The 18,901-nt window shown below is 39.8% G+C and overlaps 1 protein-coding gene across 1 annotated transcript in view; it reads right to left on the minus strand.

Annotated features, from left to right (window-relative positions):
- Positions 1–18,901, minus strand: part of GMDS (GDP-mannose 4,6-dehydratase) — a 399,732-nt gene that overhangs the window by 55,122 nt on the left and 325,709 nt on the right. Inside the window, exon 9 of the mRNA XM_026039752.1 lies at positions 14,411–14,507. Coding sequence (XP_025895537.1) covers positions 14,411–14,507 — 97 coding nt within the window. The remainder of the gene's footprint in view (positions 1–14,410; positions 14,508–18,901) is intronic.

Here is an 18,901-nt window from a genome sequence, read left to right on the forward strand (position 1 = left end):
ACATTGTTGGTGATTCTGGCAGGAGAAAAAATTTCCCTCAGTAAAGAGCAAAAGACCTTTTTGTTTTCTTTCTGTGTACTAAATGACAGGTTTTTCACATATATTACTTCACTGTACTCTCAAGCCGTATGAAATAACTTGTCAAACAAATCTGAGAGAGTACCAATTTGGCTGTGAAGTTTGTCATTTTCTGTTCTGAAGTCTTGTCCTGACTAAGCATAAGAAACTGTTCAATCTGCAGTACGTCTTAGAGACTGTAAGAAGTATTTTTCCGAAGGGTACTGTCCGAGTTATCAGGAGCCCCTTTTCCCTCTTTTATAATTCTTCAGCATCCCAACTGGTTGCAAGCTATTCTGAATAGCTGTCCCTCTAGCTGGGCTTTCCCTCATGACAGAGTTGTACATGGCTTATGGTTCCCTGTTCTGTTTAAATGGGATATAACCAAGCTCTGTTTAAATGGGATATAACACTTGTATGCTATAGGCACCAAATCAATTATAATATTTGATAATATATATGATATTTTTTCCATGAAGATTAAAATAAGGCTAATGAGCTGATAGTGGAGATGAAGACCATTTTTCAGATATGCTCAAYTTCTTTGGATCTTCCTTTAACTGCAGGCATGTGATGGTTTTATACATAAAGATATGTCAGTATATATCTTTATATATCTGTATTATATCTGTACATATGTACAGGAGGGCTTAACATTTCAGAACATTTCAGAATGATCCAACGAAGAATGAAAAGTACTAAAAAATATATAGTGAAACATTTAAAAATGGTATCCAAGGAGTTTCCAGTAAGACAATTAGTTTCTTGAGTCTAAAGCAACTGAAAAATTGCCTGTTACCCCACCAGCAAATTAGGTCTGTTCTGTCTGCTTCAGCCTCTGCTTACAAATGGAAGTCTGCATTTATGGGTCAGGATGCTATCAGATGTTAAAAAGGCCTTGCCACAGGCATTCCTCTAAAATCTTAGCAATGATATAATGGTGATTATTATGGTTTGAGTCTAAAACCTCTGCCACCAACAAAGATCTTGCTGCTCTAGCTGTGCTGCAAACACAGACCAAAAGAACTTTTCCTGCCCCAAAAGTTCATAATCTAAGGTTATACTGCATGCCAGAGAACTAGCCAACAACATGCCATCCTGCTGTTATGAGAAGCCCAGGAATTTATATTTAAATTTTTAATTTACTTTGCACTACTGCACTGAAGCATTTCACACACTGGAAGGCAGACTCATTGCTTTATTCAGCCTAGCTGCAGGTGTAAACCCTGTACAACAACAGGGACACAGAAAATATGAGGATAGAAGGCAGTGTGTGGAAATAACAACAAAAAAYAACAGTGGCCATCATGACACACAGAAATCATAACTTATCAGTACTATAATGGTTTTCATAGGCATCAAAGAAAAGAGTTTTCAGGAGGGATTTGAGGGTAGATAAAGAGGAATCTGCTTGCTTGCTTTTGCCAGTAATCAATGGGATGCTTGATACGAGGGCAAACACAAAGCAACAAAACAACAGAATGGTTGCGTGCCCCCTCCTCAAAGCACCATCTTATTAGGCAAAATTAAAATGAATTTGGAGGACGAGAACAGACTAAAGGAAAACAATATTTGGGACATGAGCAAAGGGTTTTGTGAGGAAGCCTGGAACTTGATTCTRGAGGGGGCCATCTCTATATCTATGCCTAAGGCCATGTGGACGTGCAAGGTCACTCACCGACATCATATTTAGTGCAATCATTTCAGTTCAGGTCTACATGAGGTCTATCCTACTCAAGGCCTTACATATTTTTTTTTTGAACCAGACTAAACTTGCAGCTCAAACATATTCAATTTGACACAAAAACAACACTGAAAGAGCCTAGCAAAAACAAAGATTATTAGTCCTTTTTACATTGCTAGGCTTAACTGTACAAGTGATTCTGAAAATGTTTAATAGAACAAAACTATATGAAAAAAAAAGGAAGAAGAAAAACCACAGGCACAGCTGATGTAAATGTTCTTTTTCTTTCTTTTCTTTTCTTTCTTTTTTTTTTTTTTTTTAATAATCATTTTTATATTGCCTAAATCCCTAAAGTCAGTGTCTGGACTCTGTCTGGAGGCTCTCCAAAAATCACTACTTGTCAACACCCTTTCCACAGAAACAAGGCTGTTTACCTCCACTGGTGCATTGTCAAGTCCTCTCTTCCCATTTATATCATAGTTTAAGTCGACATTCTTTCAGAAAAGACTAAGCCTGTCTTTACTTATCCATCTGTCTCCCATATATATATCTATGCTCCACATTATGATAAATCATACCAAAAGAATGACACGTTCCATTGTGCACCTATACAGAGATCACTGTAAATGCTCAGATATCATATGCTCAGTGGCTCAAGTGGAAGGTATTTATTATAAGCAAGCCAAAACTTGGCCAGTTGATAGCAATGAATCTATGAATGAAAGAGAAACTCTAAGAAATCTGACTGGATACTTATTCAATTTGAATCCTAATCCAAAACAATCATTATGCTATAGAGAAGCTTGATAATAAGTTCTTTCATCCTGGCACAACAACCCACCACCTGGTTTTGGAAGAGAGGCGCAGAGATTCGATCCACCTGCTGCTGTGGGCCAACCTCTTGAGCTGTCTGTGACAGATTTCGTACGATCCCTAAGAACCCTTTCATATTACCCAATCTTTGAGGGCATTCTCAGTGCTCCACATGTGTGCAAGATTTGCACAACTGCAAGCAGCGTCAGTTTTGAGTTCTCGGCAACTAAAAAAAAAATTACACTGAAGGATCTGAGGAACAACCCAAATTCCTCAAGCTTTACAGAAAAATAAAAGCAGTTAGAGAAACCAAGGATGCATTTATTTCTAATCTGCTCAGTTTGTTTTGTCTCTAGTAGTCACTGGCATTCATTGGTGTCTGGATGACATGTTGCTCTTCTCCAGGCTCTCTAGCTCTTCTGACCAGTGGGCATATCCCTTAGTAGACACGTTCTTCTAACCTCCACAGAGGGGACAAGCCTTGGCAGTCCATGCAGGAACAGTGACTCTGACCACTTATTCACATCTTCAAACGTCCTCTTCCAGCCCTCTGCAGTCTCCCAGTGCTGTAGCTGAACTTTCCAATTAGTTTTCTACAGTGCCTAGGTACCAAATGCTCATTCACTGAACTCTGGCATATATGCTGATCTGTGCTAATTCTGGCATAAACCACAGCAAGTGCATCCACCGCCACATCTCAACCACCATATCTCACGTACCTGACACATGGATGGTTTCTCCAGAAACATGTTTCCTTACAAGCAATCATGCTGCTGCCACCTGACTTCTCTGAAAGCAAATCACTGCTGGATGTAGATGTTTGCATCTTCAAATAGGTCTGCCTCCCTCATAGCAAGCCACATTATTAAGAATATCAAAGATTATTTTCTAGGCATAAGCCTAGAGTAGGAAATCCTTTGCAAAGCCATATATAAGAACTTGTTTAAGTCAATAATGTCTCAATTTTTAACTCCATCCAGTTAAGTCATACTAATTGCTAATACCAGAAGGTAAAAATAAGAATACTTCTTGTGAGTAATCCAGCACAGGAACTGCCTTTCATCCATCACCAACCCTTTCTGGCTGTTCTGCAAGTGCACATAAGTCTTTCCTCTTGTGAATAATGTGCTTTTCTATTTTTCTGTTTCACTCTCATGCCCAACTTTGCCTAGCATCCATTATGCCACAAAGTTACACCTTGGGGAGGAGAAAAAGGAAAAAAGATCAGGGAAAARGAACATCTAAATACTACCTTGGATACTCATCTGTGAGCTCTTTAAGACAACTATATGGAGACTGTGTTAATCATATAAGATTAGCACTACAGAAGAATTGTTTAGAGTGAGGAGCGGATGTCACAACAAGTGATCAGTGATGACACCACAGCATAAGAAGAGGCCCCAGCGGAGCTTCCTTCATACTGAGGAAAACAGTGCACAGACCAAATCTGGTCATATCCCTCACCTGAACTTTCCCTAATATCTCATATTTCCTCTGTTTTCAGTTTTGCCTTCATAACCAATGTTTTAATCTCCCCCAACACATGGAAACAGAAACTAGGATCAAGGGGGGAATGCTGCCAAAGATTAGAGGTTTGGGGATTTACAACTGTTTTTGAAACTGTTGGGAAACTGTTAGGAAAACTCTAGCAGAAGCCAATTGCTTTAGTCAGAAGTCTTTGTTATTGTAGAGAAACTTTAATATATATGTTTTTGCTTTCTAAATCAGAAMGTGGAAGTTAGTATTTTATGGGTCATTCAGAAGTAAAAATAAAAACAAAAGCAATTCTACTCCTAGTCACCCAATCTGGAAATCTGTTAAACTAGGGTCTGGAAAGCACTAACTTGGTAACAGATGTAGTGAATTATAAACATGAACTTGTCACAGATTATTCACTAGGCAAGCATCCTATTTTAAAACACATTTTTTTTTTTTTTTGTTTTCATTATGGTTAATCCATCTTTCCTCTTACATCTATTCAATATGAAACATGACTGAAAAGTTGTACCAGTTCAACAGACTGTAGGAAGGAGTAAAAAAAAAGAGTGCGTGGGGGAATGTTTTCAAGAAATAAAGAACCCTGTTCCAAAAAGAAAACCAGATTTTAAAATATATTGCTGTTCAGCAGTCAAGTGGCCTGTTTTGAATTTCAATGACTATCTGTAGCATTGAGGTTGCTGTGTCACTGCATACAGAAAAGGCTGGCGAGGAATGATGCTTCTTCCTCCATTCCTAACCACCACACAGCAGATAACGTCTACAGTCAAAAGCCAGCTGAGAGTTCTACCAAACTATTAAAATTCACTGGAAAAGCTGGAAGGAAGAAACTTAAATGAGGCCAGGTTAGATGTTTCAAAGGGATGAGTGACTGATCCTGTTTTATGTTATGCCAGGCAATGCTAATAGTTTAAAATCTAGCTCTGTCAAGTAAGAAATAGATATATTATTGTCTGTGAATTATTAAAATTGACTTCACCTACTCACCTTTAGCCTTTTCTGGCTGAAAGAACAAAAAAAAAGAAAAAATCTTGCAAGGGAGGCATGCACTCCTAATCTATTACCACTGCTGTCTTGAATCCTATTAATATCTTTCATATCGTTTGCCTTGGTGAGCTCAGACACTGTATGTGACAAATGAGCAAAAAATTCAGGTGATCCTAGGCAGAAGGCTCTTTAATATGTAAGGCTCTCCTACCTTGCAGATAATTACTCTCTTCCCTTGTACCTGTCCACATGGGACAGGAGACAATTTGGGGGGTGTCCAAGATCCCCCCAAAAAATGTTTATACCATACAAATAACTTTCTGGGTTTATTCAAAAAAGAAAAGTTTAGATCTACATGACTCAATTTCCTCTGCAACTTGAACATACAAGCTCCCCTTAAAACACTAGGGAAGTATTAAAGGTTTGGAAAATCATTTAGCAATAACATAAAATGCTTGAAATTTTGATATGGTCAAAATCATTGTTGTAGTTTTTTTAGAGTTGGGTGGATGTAGACAACAGTGGAATACAATGATGAGACACAGAAAGTGATTAAACACTAACCATGATAATCATAGGGGGGCAACGTTAACTGTGGTCTCAATTCTTCATGTGTCCATCATGAAGTTGGTAGTTTACAAATGATAACTCCAAAGGCAACACAAAGGGAAATAAAAAGGTTTATTTATTTAAAAGCAAAACAAAACAAAACTATTTTAACCTCCAYTTCCTTTCAAACATTTGCCTATTTGAAGAGAAATTGTAGGTGGGGAAAGAATGGACACGTGAATCTCAACAAAGCCAGATTAGTGTGCCTTCTGTGGGTTTCTGGTGAGAGCACATAAAAATGTTTTATCTCTAAGATCCATCTACAAGAACACCTGACTATTCCAAAACAAATAAATGAGCAAACAAACAAACAAAAAAAAGTGAATACCAAAGACTTCTTTTCCTCCCAAGTATGAATTTAAAACTTTCTACATTTTCCCGAAGAATAAATTTCAAATAATAATAATAATAATAAAAAAAAGGAATGCTATTGTAATGTTTGGACTGTGAAACACTAGAAAAACAACAGCAAGAGCAGACTTTTGGAGTAATACCCTCACACTTTCTCAGAACTGGCTGCTGCTTCATGCGTTTCCCATTGGCTGTGTCCGTATGGTCCTTCAGTCCTTTCACACAGCACCCTGGGGTGCTGTGCACAAGGACAACTGCATTCACTCTGTGACATCTTCAGCAGTGAGAAAGTAACACTGACATGTACTTTGCAGGATGAGGCACATAAATTTGAGACTTGGTAGCTTCATGCTTCAAACATGAAAAATATGAAGTGCTATTGCATACCCAGGCTATGCCCAACTAGATGTCACTCACTGGAAAACTTAAATACTGAAAAGATTGATTACTGAGGCATTTGATGACCCAAACCACACCAAAAACATCTCATGACATTTCACATGTAACACACAAATGTAACTGCCATTTTTCTGTGCAYCTGCTGCCACAAAAAATGCGTATGGAGAGCAGAAGGTAGGCCACCTCTTACAAAAGCAGGAATAATCAGGCACAGAAGCCTTGCCCTTGGTTCCAGATTTGCTGAAGGAAACATCACCCCACGTTCATATCCTCCGTGTTTAGAAGTCATTTTTCTTTTCATATAATCCATTTCATTTATGGTTCTGGGCTGCCATTCTAAAACCACTGCAAGAATTGAGTTAGCACAGCATACACAAAAAGTATGGCTATAACATGGTGGAAAACAGACAAAATGTGAGCATTTTTATTAACATGCTGCTTGAAAATCTGGTCTGAAATCGTAATCCAGCTCCTTCAAACCTCTAATTTCCTATAGGGAAACAGGAAAAGGCTGAGGCAGTGAGGACTGTTGGCAGGAAGGGACACCCAGCAGTCATGAAGGCATCTCTGGTACTGACTGAGCCTGAGGTCCTGTCACGGCTTTTGCCTGTTCTGGGCTGATTCCTGCTCCCCATCCCTTCCCTTAAGCAGCTCCCCATCCCTTCCCACCACAGGCAGTGCTTGCAGGGGACAGGCAGTGATAAGAAAACAAGAGATGGTCCAAAGGAGGTTGAGATAACAGGCAGAGATGGCAAGTTGGGGGAGGAAGCCAAATGGCACTCCAAGGGAAGGGGGAGGGCAGCAGATAAGAGGTGAGATAAGGAGAGACTTTCCTTGCATGAATAAACATGAATGAGAGGAGAGGGATATGTAAGACCCCTGCTACTGCCGGGACAGCAAGGAAGAATTATGGACAGGAGGCATCACTGCAGGAGTAGCCGGTTAAAAATAAAAGCTGTATGAATTTGGTCTAATCCCTCCTTGCCTGCACAGGCATGCTAGGAGAATCTGGGCTAACGAAGCTGTCTCGAGGTATTTCAGGATCTCCTCTCCCAAGTACCACATTACGTACAGCAGGGCAGGCAGACAGGAATCATCAGCTGGCACCTGCTGAGTTCCCACGCACGTTTGGGCTGACCATCTCAGTTCTCATCAGAATTCAACTGCTTGGCTTCAAACACGAGGAGCCAGCAGCGCACGTAAGCACRCTCTTAACTCTGAGTGTGGAAACTGCCCATGTTAAATATTCATGCCCTTGAAGTGAAGCACTTGCTTGGTTGCTTTGGTGAATCAGGGCCTAATTACGGAGCTAAATAGTCTTCTATTCTCATTCACGTCTCTCTTGGGCCTAATCCTCCCTTCACCTAGGTGTCATTAAAAAACTTATTTTCAGGCGTTGAGTCTGGATTTGTCACATCCAAGACTGTCATTAATTGCTAGGCATCAGCATTATATGTAAAAATGAACAATGAAGAAAAAATAACAAGCCTGGATGCCCTGCCTGGATGACAGCTTTATCTGTAAACTCACTTTTCAATGGGCTCACAATCTCTTTACCTACCCAGGGTGAAAAAGTCCTTTGCCCAAAGCCAGTCACTTCGTTTTTCAGCTAGTCCAAAAATTTCTGAATAAAAACTATAGGTCTTGTAAGTAAACATATGATGTCAGGACACAAAGCAAGCCCGCCTCGCATCCAAGGAGGTAAGAAAACCCTTTTCCTTTGGCACGTTTTGTCAGATAGTTGTGGTATTAGGGGATCAGAGAGCAGACTTAAAGAGGCAGGCTGATGTTCTCAGGAAGATCAATGAAGATGTGAAGGTCACAGATGACACATGGATGGTTTCAAAACCTCACGAATGACAGCAGGGAAAGAGGTGGTGAAAGAGGAGGAGGAACAGAGCCAGCTGTGGAAGCTGCCAGGGTTTTTTTGGAGGCGCAGCAGAGAAGAAGCACAGTGATGTCAAGAGGAGTGAGAGAGTATCTGCAGAGCACAGCATACAAGGGCTACAAACAGTGGTGTCCAGAGGGACTGCATTACTGCAGGCGGCTGTCAAATACTGATGTAATGAGCTAGTTATGAAGCAAAAAGTCAGAAATGTGTGTGGGAGTGCTGGAGGGGTACATATTAGGTAGCTTCTCCCACAAAAAAAGGAGGCAAACTAGGACTCCTACTATTTTTTTGTGTGTTAAAATTAAACAAGATAGTTAGCAAGACTGGGCATGAGCCTGCTGAGGATACTCAGCTTTGATGACATATTGAGAGCAAAACCTGGAAGGAAAAGTGGTCTTCCTTGAGAAACTATAACCTCTGAAGAAAGAAATAAGACAAAGTCAGGATGGTAACAGGTAGTAAAATGAGACACATGAAGGAACACTTGTGTTCACTAGAACTGTCGGTGTTTGCACAAAACACAAMGGCATTAAGCTCTCTGCTGCTGCCTCAAGATCTCGCTTGTGTAGTATAGTCTTTCCATTCTATGATAATTTTTTTTCAGGCACTGATGCTATTTTTTAACCTGTTTCACATTCTTGTTGAGAAACCAAAATGTTACATACTTTGTGCCTTACAGAAAATGCTACACATTGTCAAACTACAATTAATCATTATTTTATTTGTCTGAATTTGATAGGCATGTTCTCAGCAATACCTCCAAAACACCTGATATGTAAAGCCTGTAACTAAAGCAACAATAAAAAATAATCAACTGCAGATTTTATGAGCAGGATAGACAAATAAAAGGAAGAGGTTGGCAAAGGAATGCAGAGATAATGTTGAGTCTGAAGTGAGGAATGATATAAATATTTTGGCTGACACAGCAGCAAAGTCAGTGGGGAGGAGAATTAAGGACAACAGAGGTAGTAATTTACCAAGGCAGTCGTTTTCAGATGTTGACATATATTTTCAGAACAAGATAAAAACAACAACAGCAACAGAAGGTATGAGAAGTCTGCAAGAATTAAGACAACTTGGAAGTTATTTACTGGCTATGAGAGAGGAAAACAGACAGGAAAATTATCTGAAGGTTATTCTTCCTTGAATGCTGCCATTTCATTTTCATGATTATTAATATAGGCCACATACTGACACTGATGAGCAACAAGGTCCTTGAAGAAGGGAAGCACGTGTTTCCTTGTACAGACATCTGAGCAGYTTACAGTCACAGGCTGCTCTGAAATTAAGAGTAGGAAATGAAGCTTGTATGAAAAATAAAGTTCTTGGCATTAAGGTTTGTGATCATGCTTTTGCTAAATCTTAAATACTCTTTAGGGCAGGAACACGCATTAGGAGTTCACAAATGGTTTTGACTTTAAAAAAGCTGACTTTGGGAGAACGTGATATGCCCTAAGGAATTTTTACTGGAATCCTATGAAACATGGGAAACATAAAGCTGAATTTTAAAAAACATTTCAAGGGAATAAAATTTAAAGCTGTCCAGCTTAATTCTAAAAAGGAAAAAGGGCAGCTGAGGCCAAATGCAGAGATATAAAGTGTACTGTATGCAAGATATGGAATATTTGGAATATATAATATTTGGAAAAAAATGTATGTATCTATAGATATTTAAGTACAACAAATTCTTATTTGACAAGTAAACAACCTGGTAAGGAGGCTAACAAAGCTAAGATGAAACCTGTGAAAAGTTAGAAAGAGCGGTTTGGAAGAAACAATTCCAAAAAGACAAAGCATCCTTGGTCATTGGGCTGTCAGGAGCTACTCTGTTGACCATTAAATGGGGTTTCATTTATATCCTTGCTAGAAAGTACTAGGATAAAAATGTCTAGTTGCTTAAGGCACGTAACAAAAGGAAGAGGTTAGCATACCTTTCCTTTCTTTTTTTTTTTCCTTTGAAGAATAATAAGAGGCTAGACAACTGCTTAAATAATAGCATGACATTTTCTCACTGTGACAGTGGTTCTGAGGCTTTCTAAAGCAAGAAAATTTGCACAACTGCATACATCCTCTTAGAAACATTTGTGCCAGCCCATAACATATATGATGCACTAAGGCAACCTATAGTTCCTACTCCAAGCCAGCTGTGGAAGACCCACAGAAGCAGGTGGAAGGGAGAGGGAGGTATTCCCTGCAGCATACACATAACACTAGATTCAGAGAGAAAGTTTCCTTTTTTTTTTWCTTTAAAAATGAATGAAGAATTTATTAAATACCTTTAAATATATATATATATTTGCAATTGAAGTTCTATGAGGAGAGATTACGTCAGTGAGACTGGGAACTTCCTTGTGGTAGAAAAGGGCAGTAAAATGAAGTAAGTAACAACGGTACTGTGAGCTAAATATCTGCCATGCAAAAATAGTTTTACTCAAACAACTCAACAGGTATAATTTGCTTAGAAGCAAGGACTATGTTATCCTTGGAGGTATATTTCTGCTTGATCATCTCATTTGATTTCTTCAGACAACATTCTCATGCTGTTCACTTTGGAATCTTTTTTTTTTTTTTTGTAATATATGTAAAAGAGATAGATGAGACCACAGCAAATTAATTATCTTGCTGAAAGGTAAGAAAATTTAAGACAGTTCAAAAGTTTCTAACAAATGACCAGCTTCAGGGTCTGTGAGATCTGATTCTTCTAACATGCTGTGCTGCAGGGTGGTTTGTTTCCYGTCAAATGAGATGGCTTATTGTATTTAGTTTTTAAATTGCAATTTAATTTTACAATTAATATTATTTTTGTGAAAACCAAAGGCATTGTTTAAACCCAAGTATGGCTACAATTTGAACAACTGTATGCCTATAATTTGAACATTCTGATTATAGCAAAAATACAAAAAGCTAATGAGACCATATTCTTCAGACAGATATATGTTTTACAGGTGACCAAGCTGCAGTAAAGTTTATCCTTATATGTCCAGAGCAGCAAATAGAAGAAAATTAYGTCCTTACTCTTGTCATATACTAAAAAAAGACTGCAAAATGTTTGAAAGCATCTTTCTTACTTTATCAAGTTCGGAACAAAAAGCAAGTGTGTAATGATGCTCCTGTGAAAGACACTCATTTTAAGAAAGGAAAAAGGAACATTTTTTTCTTCAATCCTTGCAGCCATCATGTTACAGTCTCCATACACAGTTAAAAAGGAGGTCAGAAAGGAAGGTGACAGCAGCACGATGCGAGCCAAAGGGAACGATACCAGCATGGCTGTAGTTAGCAAGATTTGGGGGGCGAAGGAGAGAGACAGGCATTAGAAGCACTAGAAGGAATAATTCCCAAGGCCAGTAAATATCACGGGGCCTCAAAGCAGYCAAAGGCAGAGTGAAGAGATTTAGAGTCAAGGCATTCTAAAGGTCTACTTAGTTTGACCAGAAGACAGCCTCACATTTCAAGGTTTCTTCTACAGTACAGCTAAGCTTTTCAATGGRAGGCCTTGACCCTAAGGATCACTAACTGAAAGATACAAATGTGTTTTCAAATGAATGTATTGGCACYGTCTCAGCTGATTGCATAAAAGATTAAATGATATTTATTTTCTTTCTACAGAATATCATGCTAAATTTTAGAAAGACRGGCAGACAGAAATGTTTCCAAATAAGACATGGGAATCTGAGCATTGGATTTGCTACGCCAGTTAGCATTCAACAGCAGAATTCTTTTTAACTGATGTTAAGACCTCGGATCAGACCACCCTCATTTTTTTTTTCATGCAGATGTAGCAGACTAAAAATCTATCCAATTCTTAATAGTTTTGAGAAGTGTTGTATACGTGAGAATTTAGGTTGGATTTTCATTGTTTGTATCAACTATGGAAAAAGTTAGAATTTGATTGATTGTTTTTACTGCTTCCCATTGGAGAAAAAATTCCAAAGAAATCTCCATTCAGAAGCTGGATGACTGACGGCAGTATGTCAGAAATGCAATTAGTATAAAAATATTAATAACTGTCCAAAAAATAGTGTCAGTCAACTTGCAGTCAATSAAGAGAAACTCAGAAGACATATTGAGGATCTGATACTTGGTGACGCTGTCCTTTATGCCATACATGAATATTAGAATCATAGAATGCTTAGGGTTGGAAGGGACCTCCAGAGGTCATCTAGTCCAACCTCCATGTGTTCTTGCCTACATCACAYGGACACACACACCTTACCATTTCTGAACATGTGAGCATAACAGAGTGTGCAGAGTCAACTTAGAAAAGCTAAATAAAATCAGATAAGATGAAACCAGTTTGAAATGACACGTCGCAAAGATAGACCAGTCTTTGCTCTTTCATAGCCTGAGAAAATTAGCACCTCTTTTGTATACTCCAACGAGATAATGACAACATGCAATAAGTCCTGCAATGCCACTAGTGATATAGGAGTATGCTAACAGTTCATCTGCATTTTCCCTCAAAACCCATTTTCTGCTTCTGCCCCAACTTACTAGAGCAGCTTCATGGGCTTCTTGGATTCCACAGTAACAGATCAGGGAGCTTGTTAAAGGCAAGAAAAAATGGGGTCAGTGTAAGAGCAAGATTAAACCTATGTTTCTGCACTGCCTCAAAATGTACAGTGTATAGTGAGCTGAATCTGAAATACAGAACTTGCGTCCCAAAAAGATGACCAGTAAGGGCAGATGGAAGATCATGGACAAAACTACTTCAACAGAAAATGGTGAGGAAGTGAGTATAAGAATGTACTATGGCTGAATTTTGAAGAGTAAATAGATACTTGTGAGCAAGAAGTATGACAAGGCAGGAAAATGGGTCTCATAAAGCACAGACTTGTTGGGTCAAGTGTCCTTTTCCTGTTTGGCAAGTCCTTTTGTCTCTGTGTTCTCCTTATCATCCTGACACCTTAGCACAGCACAGAATGACAGACAGCCCTTAATGACTTCCTAGCGTTTGATTCTGATACTCAGGACCAGCCCTCTTAAATAATTGCATAACATGAAAGTCTCTATCCCCCTCTGAACACCCACTTGAGGTCCGATGTTCATTTATGCACACACAGCTCCCCACTTCCACCCTGCAATCTGTGTCAGGACAAATGTGCTCCTGTCACACCTTGCTTGCAGCAGGAAGCTGAAGGCAGCGCTTCTGAACACCCCGACCGACAGCCCATGCTGTGTCAGCACCCGCTGGGGCTGGTATCAGCCCAGCCAGGAGACCAGAACATCCTCTCCTGGGCACACCCGCTCCCAGCGAGCACAACTGGGACCACTGTCTGCTGTGTCCAAAAGCTGGGCCTTGTCCTTTGCCTGCTCCAGGTGCTGCCACCATCCCACCTCAGCTGTAAGCAGGATTTTCTTTTTTTCCTCCTAACCAGCTGAGTCAGTTTGGAGGTTAGTGGGCTGGTTAGTGCTGGTTGAATTCCCTGGCCAGGCTTCACTGGTAGGCCAGAATCACAGAATGGCTGAGGTTGGAAGCGACCCTCCTGCTCAAGCAGGGTCACCTAGAGCATCAGGTGGACATAAGCATTTACTAAGTGGTGCTCTGCAAAACACCCAACGAAACGGCACACAGGTACACTTCTGAGCTTTTAAAATGGGTATTTTGTGATCCCAAGAGTTGCAAAGACCTGAGCGGAGCAAGTGATGCTCACTGGGTGGAGTTGGAGCCCCTGCACTAAGATGCAGAGGGAAGTATTTCACAAAGCAAGCATATTGCAGCACACACCTTCCCTCCTTTTCTCACAGTCAGAGGAGAAATGATTACACCCTGATTTGATACCAAAAGCAGCTACACACTGACTTGAATTTTATTTTGTTTCCTAGGGGGTGACATTTCACACCCCTTTCCCATCCAGAGACCCAAGTCTCTGCTTGGACGAGTCAATCTCTGAGTCACCTTGGCTGGGTGACCAGGTAAAGCTGCTTCTCCTGATGTGTTTGGATGTTTTCAGGTAGCTGATTAYGAAGCAGACAAGGAGCAGCCTAATTTAGAGCTCTAAAAGCTGGCAACAGCCAGCAAATGCCATTAAGCCATTTTCACAGACTGCTGGCCAAATGCAGCAATTTATTGGCTGAGTGATTGGATTATTCATTTGCAAAGCTAAGGGAGGGCATTTTCTTACCACTTCAGTTGGCCTGTAGTACTTGTGATTGACTGTCACATGAATCTTGCCAGTCTCCTTGCACCGTCCTATTTCATTCTCATTCTTCCCTTCCCACCTGTAAAGAAGATAAACATTTAATCAACCCATAATTACTTTAGTGCTCTGATCTTACCAGCATTTGGCCTGCTTTCATTTACTTGAGGCTGGTGTCAATTCTCCCTGCAGGACAGTATAAACTCATTAGCTATAGGAACAAAGGCAGAGTTTAGACTTGAATGGAGCAACAATGGCTTTTGAAGTCTCTTTGTTTTGGTTTTTGATTCAGTGGAAGGTCTAGAACATAGTAGGTCCAAATTAAACACATAATGCTAGGGGAAAATAAAGCCTCCTGATTTCAAAATATTTTTTGTATCTTCAAATAAATATGAAAATGAGGTTTTTCATTTGTGGATTGGTTCAGAGTTGTTTAAAATTGTTCCTAAAAATATTTTTAATTCTTGCATTTTGGCCAGTGCTTTCAGGAACTCTTTAATCTGTTAATTTTATGGAAGTGAAGCTCTGTTTCAATAGCATTAAGCTGCATAATCTAATTTGTGCTTAACTAGAAAAACAAAACAAAACAAAAACAGTTCTTTAGTTTTTAGCCCTAGCTCAACACAGCAATTCACATACATGTACTGTAAAATCATACATACAACCTGTCAATTTAAAGTCAACTATTCTGCTTGAAGTGCTTAGTTTTATATGTGTTGAATAGTACAGAATTTGCTGTAATTTGTGTGATCCAATAATACCATGAACTATTTTGTTAGCAACTGTCCTGATATAAAATTTTGGGTTGCATACACACTAGAAGAGAAGTGGATTGATAGGGCCCCATCTCTGGCTTTAAAGTGGCCAGATTTCAATCTGAAAGCCTGAAGACAGTAACCCCTCTCAGAACAAACGTTTTGGCTGATTCTAAAAATCTAATTGATTAAATATACAAAACCCAGAGTTATGACTGAAACTCTACCCTGCTCTTACTTCTCGTCTCTAAGTTTGTCAAGAAGCTGCGAAATAGCTTGGCACAAAAGTGTGGTGATGAAATTCTTTGCTTATTTAGGTTTAAGTAAAATCTATGTAATTTAAATCAGCACTGTGATTTAGTTTAGGTAGCTTCACTCATCAGCAATAAAAGAAAGTGCCCTTTGCCTCTCACTTACTAGTCATACTGACATACAGTCACACTGACACTTACTGTCATACTGACAACATATTTTCAGTGTTGCCTGCTCTTGGATTTTTGTCACGTGATTGATTTTTTTTCTTCCTCTCTCATCCCCCCCTGAAGCTCCTAGAAGAATTTAATTCTGTGACAACCTCAGCCTTCATTTCTGAGTTTCTAGCCCTCAGGGCTATGGAGGAAAATCTGAAAATGTGACCTCTGTGTCCCCCTGAAGTTAAAACACTGAAAGGCAGACAGAAATACCAAATACGCATTATTACTAGTTTTTAAATGCCATGATTTTTTAAGCAAAACTCATGAATTTTGGTGAGTAACAAAAAACCCTGTATGATGCCTAGTACTGGGAATGCTTTACATCATTGAAAAAATTCCATCAGGTAACAGCCATACTGAAGTCAGCTGTAAATAAGGAATGCCATGATGCTAAGAGTGATTAATATATTACCTTGTCTATCTTTCCCTTCTGCAGTTGTTCCGTTTGAAGCCTGCACTGTAAAGTTTCGATCAGAAGCCAAAACTAACATTAGTCCCTCCCTTTAAGGGCAGAGGGTAAAAATGTGCAGGACTCAAATGAGCTTAATAGAAAACTAACCGTCACCAGTGAAACAACAGGAAGGGCTTAGATCAGGAGACGTCAGCTGCTGTTGGAGGTCACCAAGCAGAGAACCCCATTTAACACCCAACAGTCTCCAGAAAGCTCCACGGAGCCAGTAAGGACTCCTTTAATGTGGCTATCAAAGTTATATAACAATAGCAATAACTTAAGAAGCAAACTCCACCCTTTTTGTACAGCCCAGGAATGTGAAAAGTTCACAAGGGGGGAAAAAAAAAAAAAGTGCTTCTCATTGTGAACAAAGTGGGAGACACACTTGATAGCAGCAGCACTTGTAATTACTCCTGGCACCTCTGCACTCACAGCTGGGGCCACCATACTGCTGATAAAAGGGACTGCATTGGGGTCAGCCAGGCACCAGGAACAAGACATCCATTTATCTAACCAACTTCCTATTCCCTTGTCTTTTTTAACCACAAAGAAAAAAAAGAAAGAAAGAAAGAAAAAAAAAAACCACCAACCAAACAAAACCAGACCCAACTTATTTATAGGCAAATTCCAGTCAGAAGCCTTAACTGGAAAATGCCAAATAATCCTGAGGCATTAGTTAGCGTGGCGAAGAGACATGGAGACATGGGCAATCCTGACCCTGCTGCGGTTTCAGACAGCTCCAACCAMGAGGGCTACTTAACTTTCTGCTCCTTAGAAAACAACCTAACATAACTTGGAAGGGCAAAAAACAACAAATCTAACAACCAGCTACCACAACGCCCTGCTCTAACATGTCTGGCTAAATTAAAGCAGGATGAGGAGTGAATTCCCCCCCAACACATGCAGCTAGTATCACAGCCCGGAGCTTCCAAACACATGACACTCATAGCAATGATGGGTTTTCTCCCAAAATCCATGGCATCAGCCACGCTGCAGAAGACTTTGCACTCAAAGATACACAGGACAGTGCTAYCTACTACTGAGAAACTGGGGGTGATGCCCCCTGCATCCACACTGCTCCACAGAGTACCCTGGTATTGGAAATGGGAGTCCTGCGATCACTCAGGGCAATAAACACTGCTAAGTGTGACAGATACCATGACTGTCAGCAACCTCAGATGCTTCCATAAAACTAACGAGCTGATCATGTTTTAAAGGCATGTGCTGTAGTTTACTCATTTAGAATAGTCTTTCCTTCATAAACTTTTACAGTCTGTGTTCTCAGAGAAATGGGCTGCGTTTAATTTATAATGCTGATTTAATGTATGCAAGAATCCTGCAAATCAGACATAGTGAGCACTCCTTGACTCCAATTCTTCCAATTCTTCCAGTTCTTCCAATTCTCTTGCATTCCCTATAGCCRTTCTCTAGGGCAGTAAGCTGCAAGCTGCAGAAATAGGTACAGATCATGGTGAAGAGCTGGGGCACTCCGTGAGGTGTGGGCAGAGAACAGCACAAGGGAGCCAGGGCAACACATGAGTGGGGGGAACAAATGGTCCAAATGGCTTTAACTGAGTAGCAAACAAGGCAAAGTGCGCATATTTTTGACGTCACAAAGAAATCATCAAAAAACCCAAGCTTTTGTGCCTTGCACAGAAGCAYGGAGAAGCTGAAGGATATTCATTTTGTCCCCTCACTTCCTCTTTACCTGGAGGCAGAATGGATGCCATTTTATAAAATATTTAAAAGTCATCAGCAGCTAAAGCCCTCAACCTCTTTATGGGAAATAAAACCATCACGTGCACTCACTTTTTAAATACACATCAGTGGAAAAATCTTTTCATATTTGAAAACCAACAATAAATTATTTAAAAATCAATTTGTAGGGAAATTTTGCTCGTCTTTGACAGCTCGCAGAAGACACCATTTGTGTGGACTTACTTGTGGACTTGATTGCCACCGCGCACAYGGCTGGCTAAAGCAGTGATGCTTTATAAGCAGCAAAGCTGACACTACCAAAGAGATCAYGGATGTCTGCTGCAAACTCTCCTTCTGCCCCCCGAAACGTGTACTCCACCATGGAAACAAGAATAAAACAAGCATCACTGCTTGAATAAGTTTACCCAAGGAAGGTTCTCCACTGACACAGGGTTCTTCATAAACATTACACTCTTTAAAATGTCCCTAATTTATGTATGAGGTTCTGTCCCCTTCTTCCTGATCTGCACGCCTGTAATTTTCCCATGCTGTTAAGCTGTGCACACAGTCCCTGGACAGGCAACCATTTCTTGTGGGCAGCAGCCAGATGYGAAACCATAGGCTGCTGGTGAAGACTTCAGATGTCTCCCCTTCACCCTCCCCATGCCACTGTCACCAGCGTCTCAGCTGCTTCGTGTTTGCAGCACTTCCTCTCATCTCCTGGGTGTTTCTTTATTCCAACCGTCCATTTTAAAATAGAAAGAAAACACGAATCAAAATAAAAGAAAATCCTTCTCTCTCAGTTCAGCCTTCCATGTGGCTGCAGAAGCAACTGCTGCAGTTCTGCCAGTGGTTTCTCTCATTAGCCCTTACAGTTCATCTGCAAACTTCTCCTTTTYAGATGTGCATATTCGTTATGGTAAAATTCACACTCAAAAGCTAAATGACTAAAGTAAATTACTTTTTTTTTTTTTYCCTGAAATTAATTCTAAACTTGGAAGCAATGAATATTTTTGTAAAAAATGTGCATGTATTTTTATACTAATAAAAAATACAATAAATCTTTCCACTGCTGGAACAGTTTCTTTCTTTCTTTCTT

Source organism: Nothoprocta perdicaria, unplaced genomic scaffold (assembly GCF_003342845.1).
Source record: "Nothoprocta perdicaria isolate Ctin4 unplaced genomic scaffold, notPer1 scaffold_24, whole genome shotgun sequence".
NCBI classification, from domain to species: domain Eukaryota; kingdom Metazoa; phylum Chordata; class Aves; order Tinamiformes; family Tinamidae; genus Nothoprocta; species Nothoprocta perdicaria.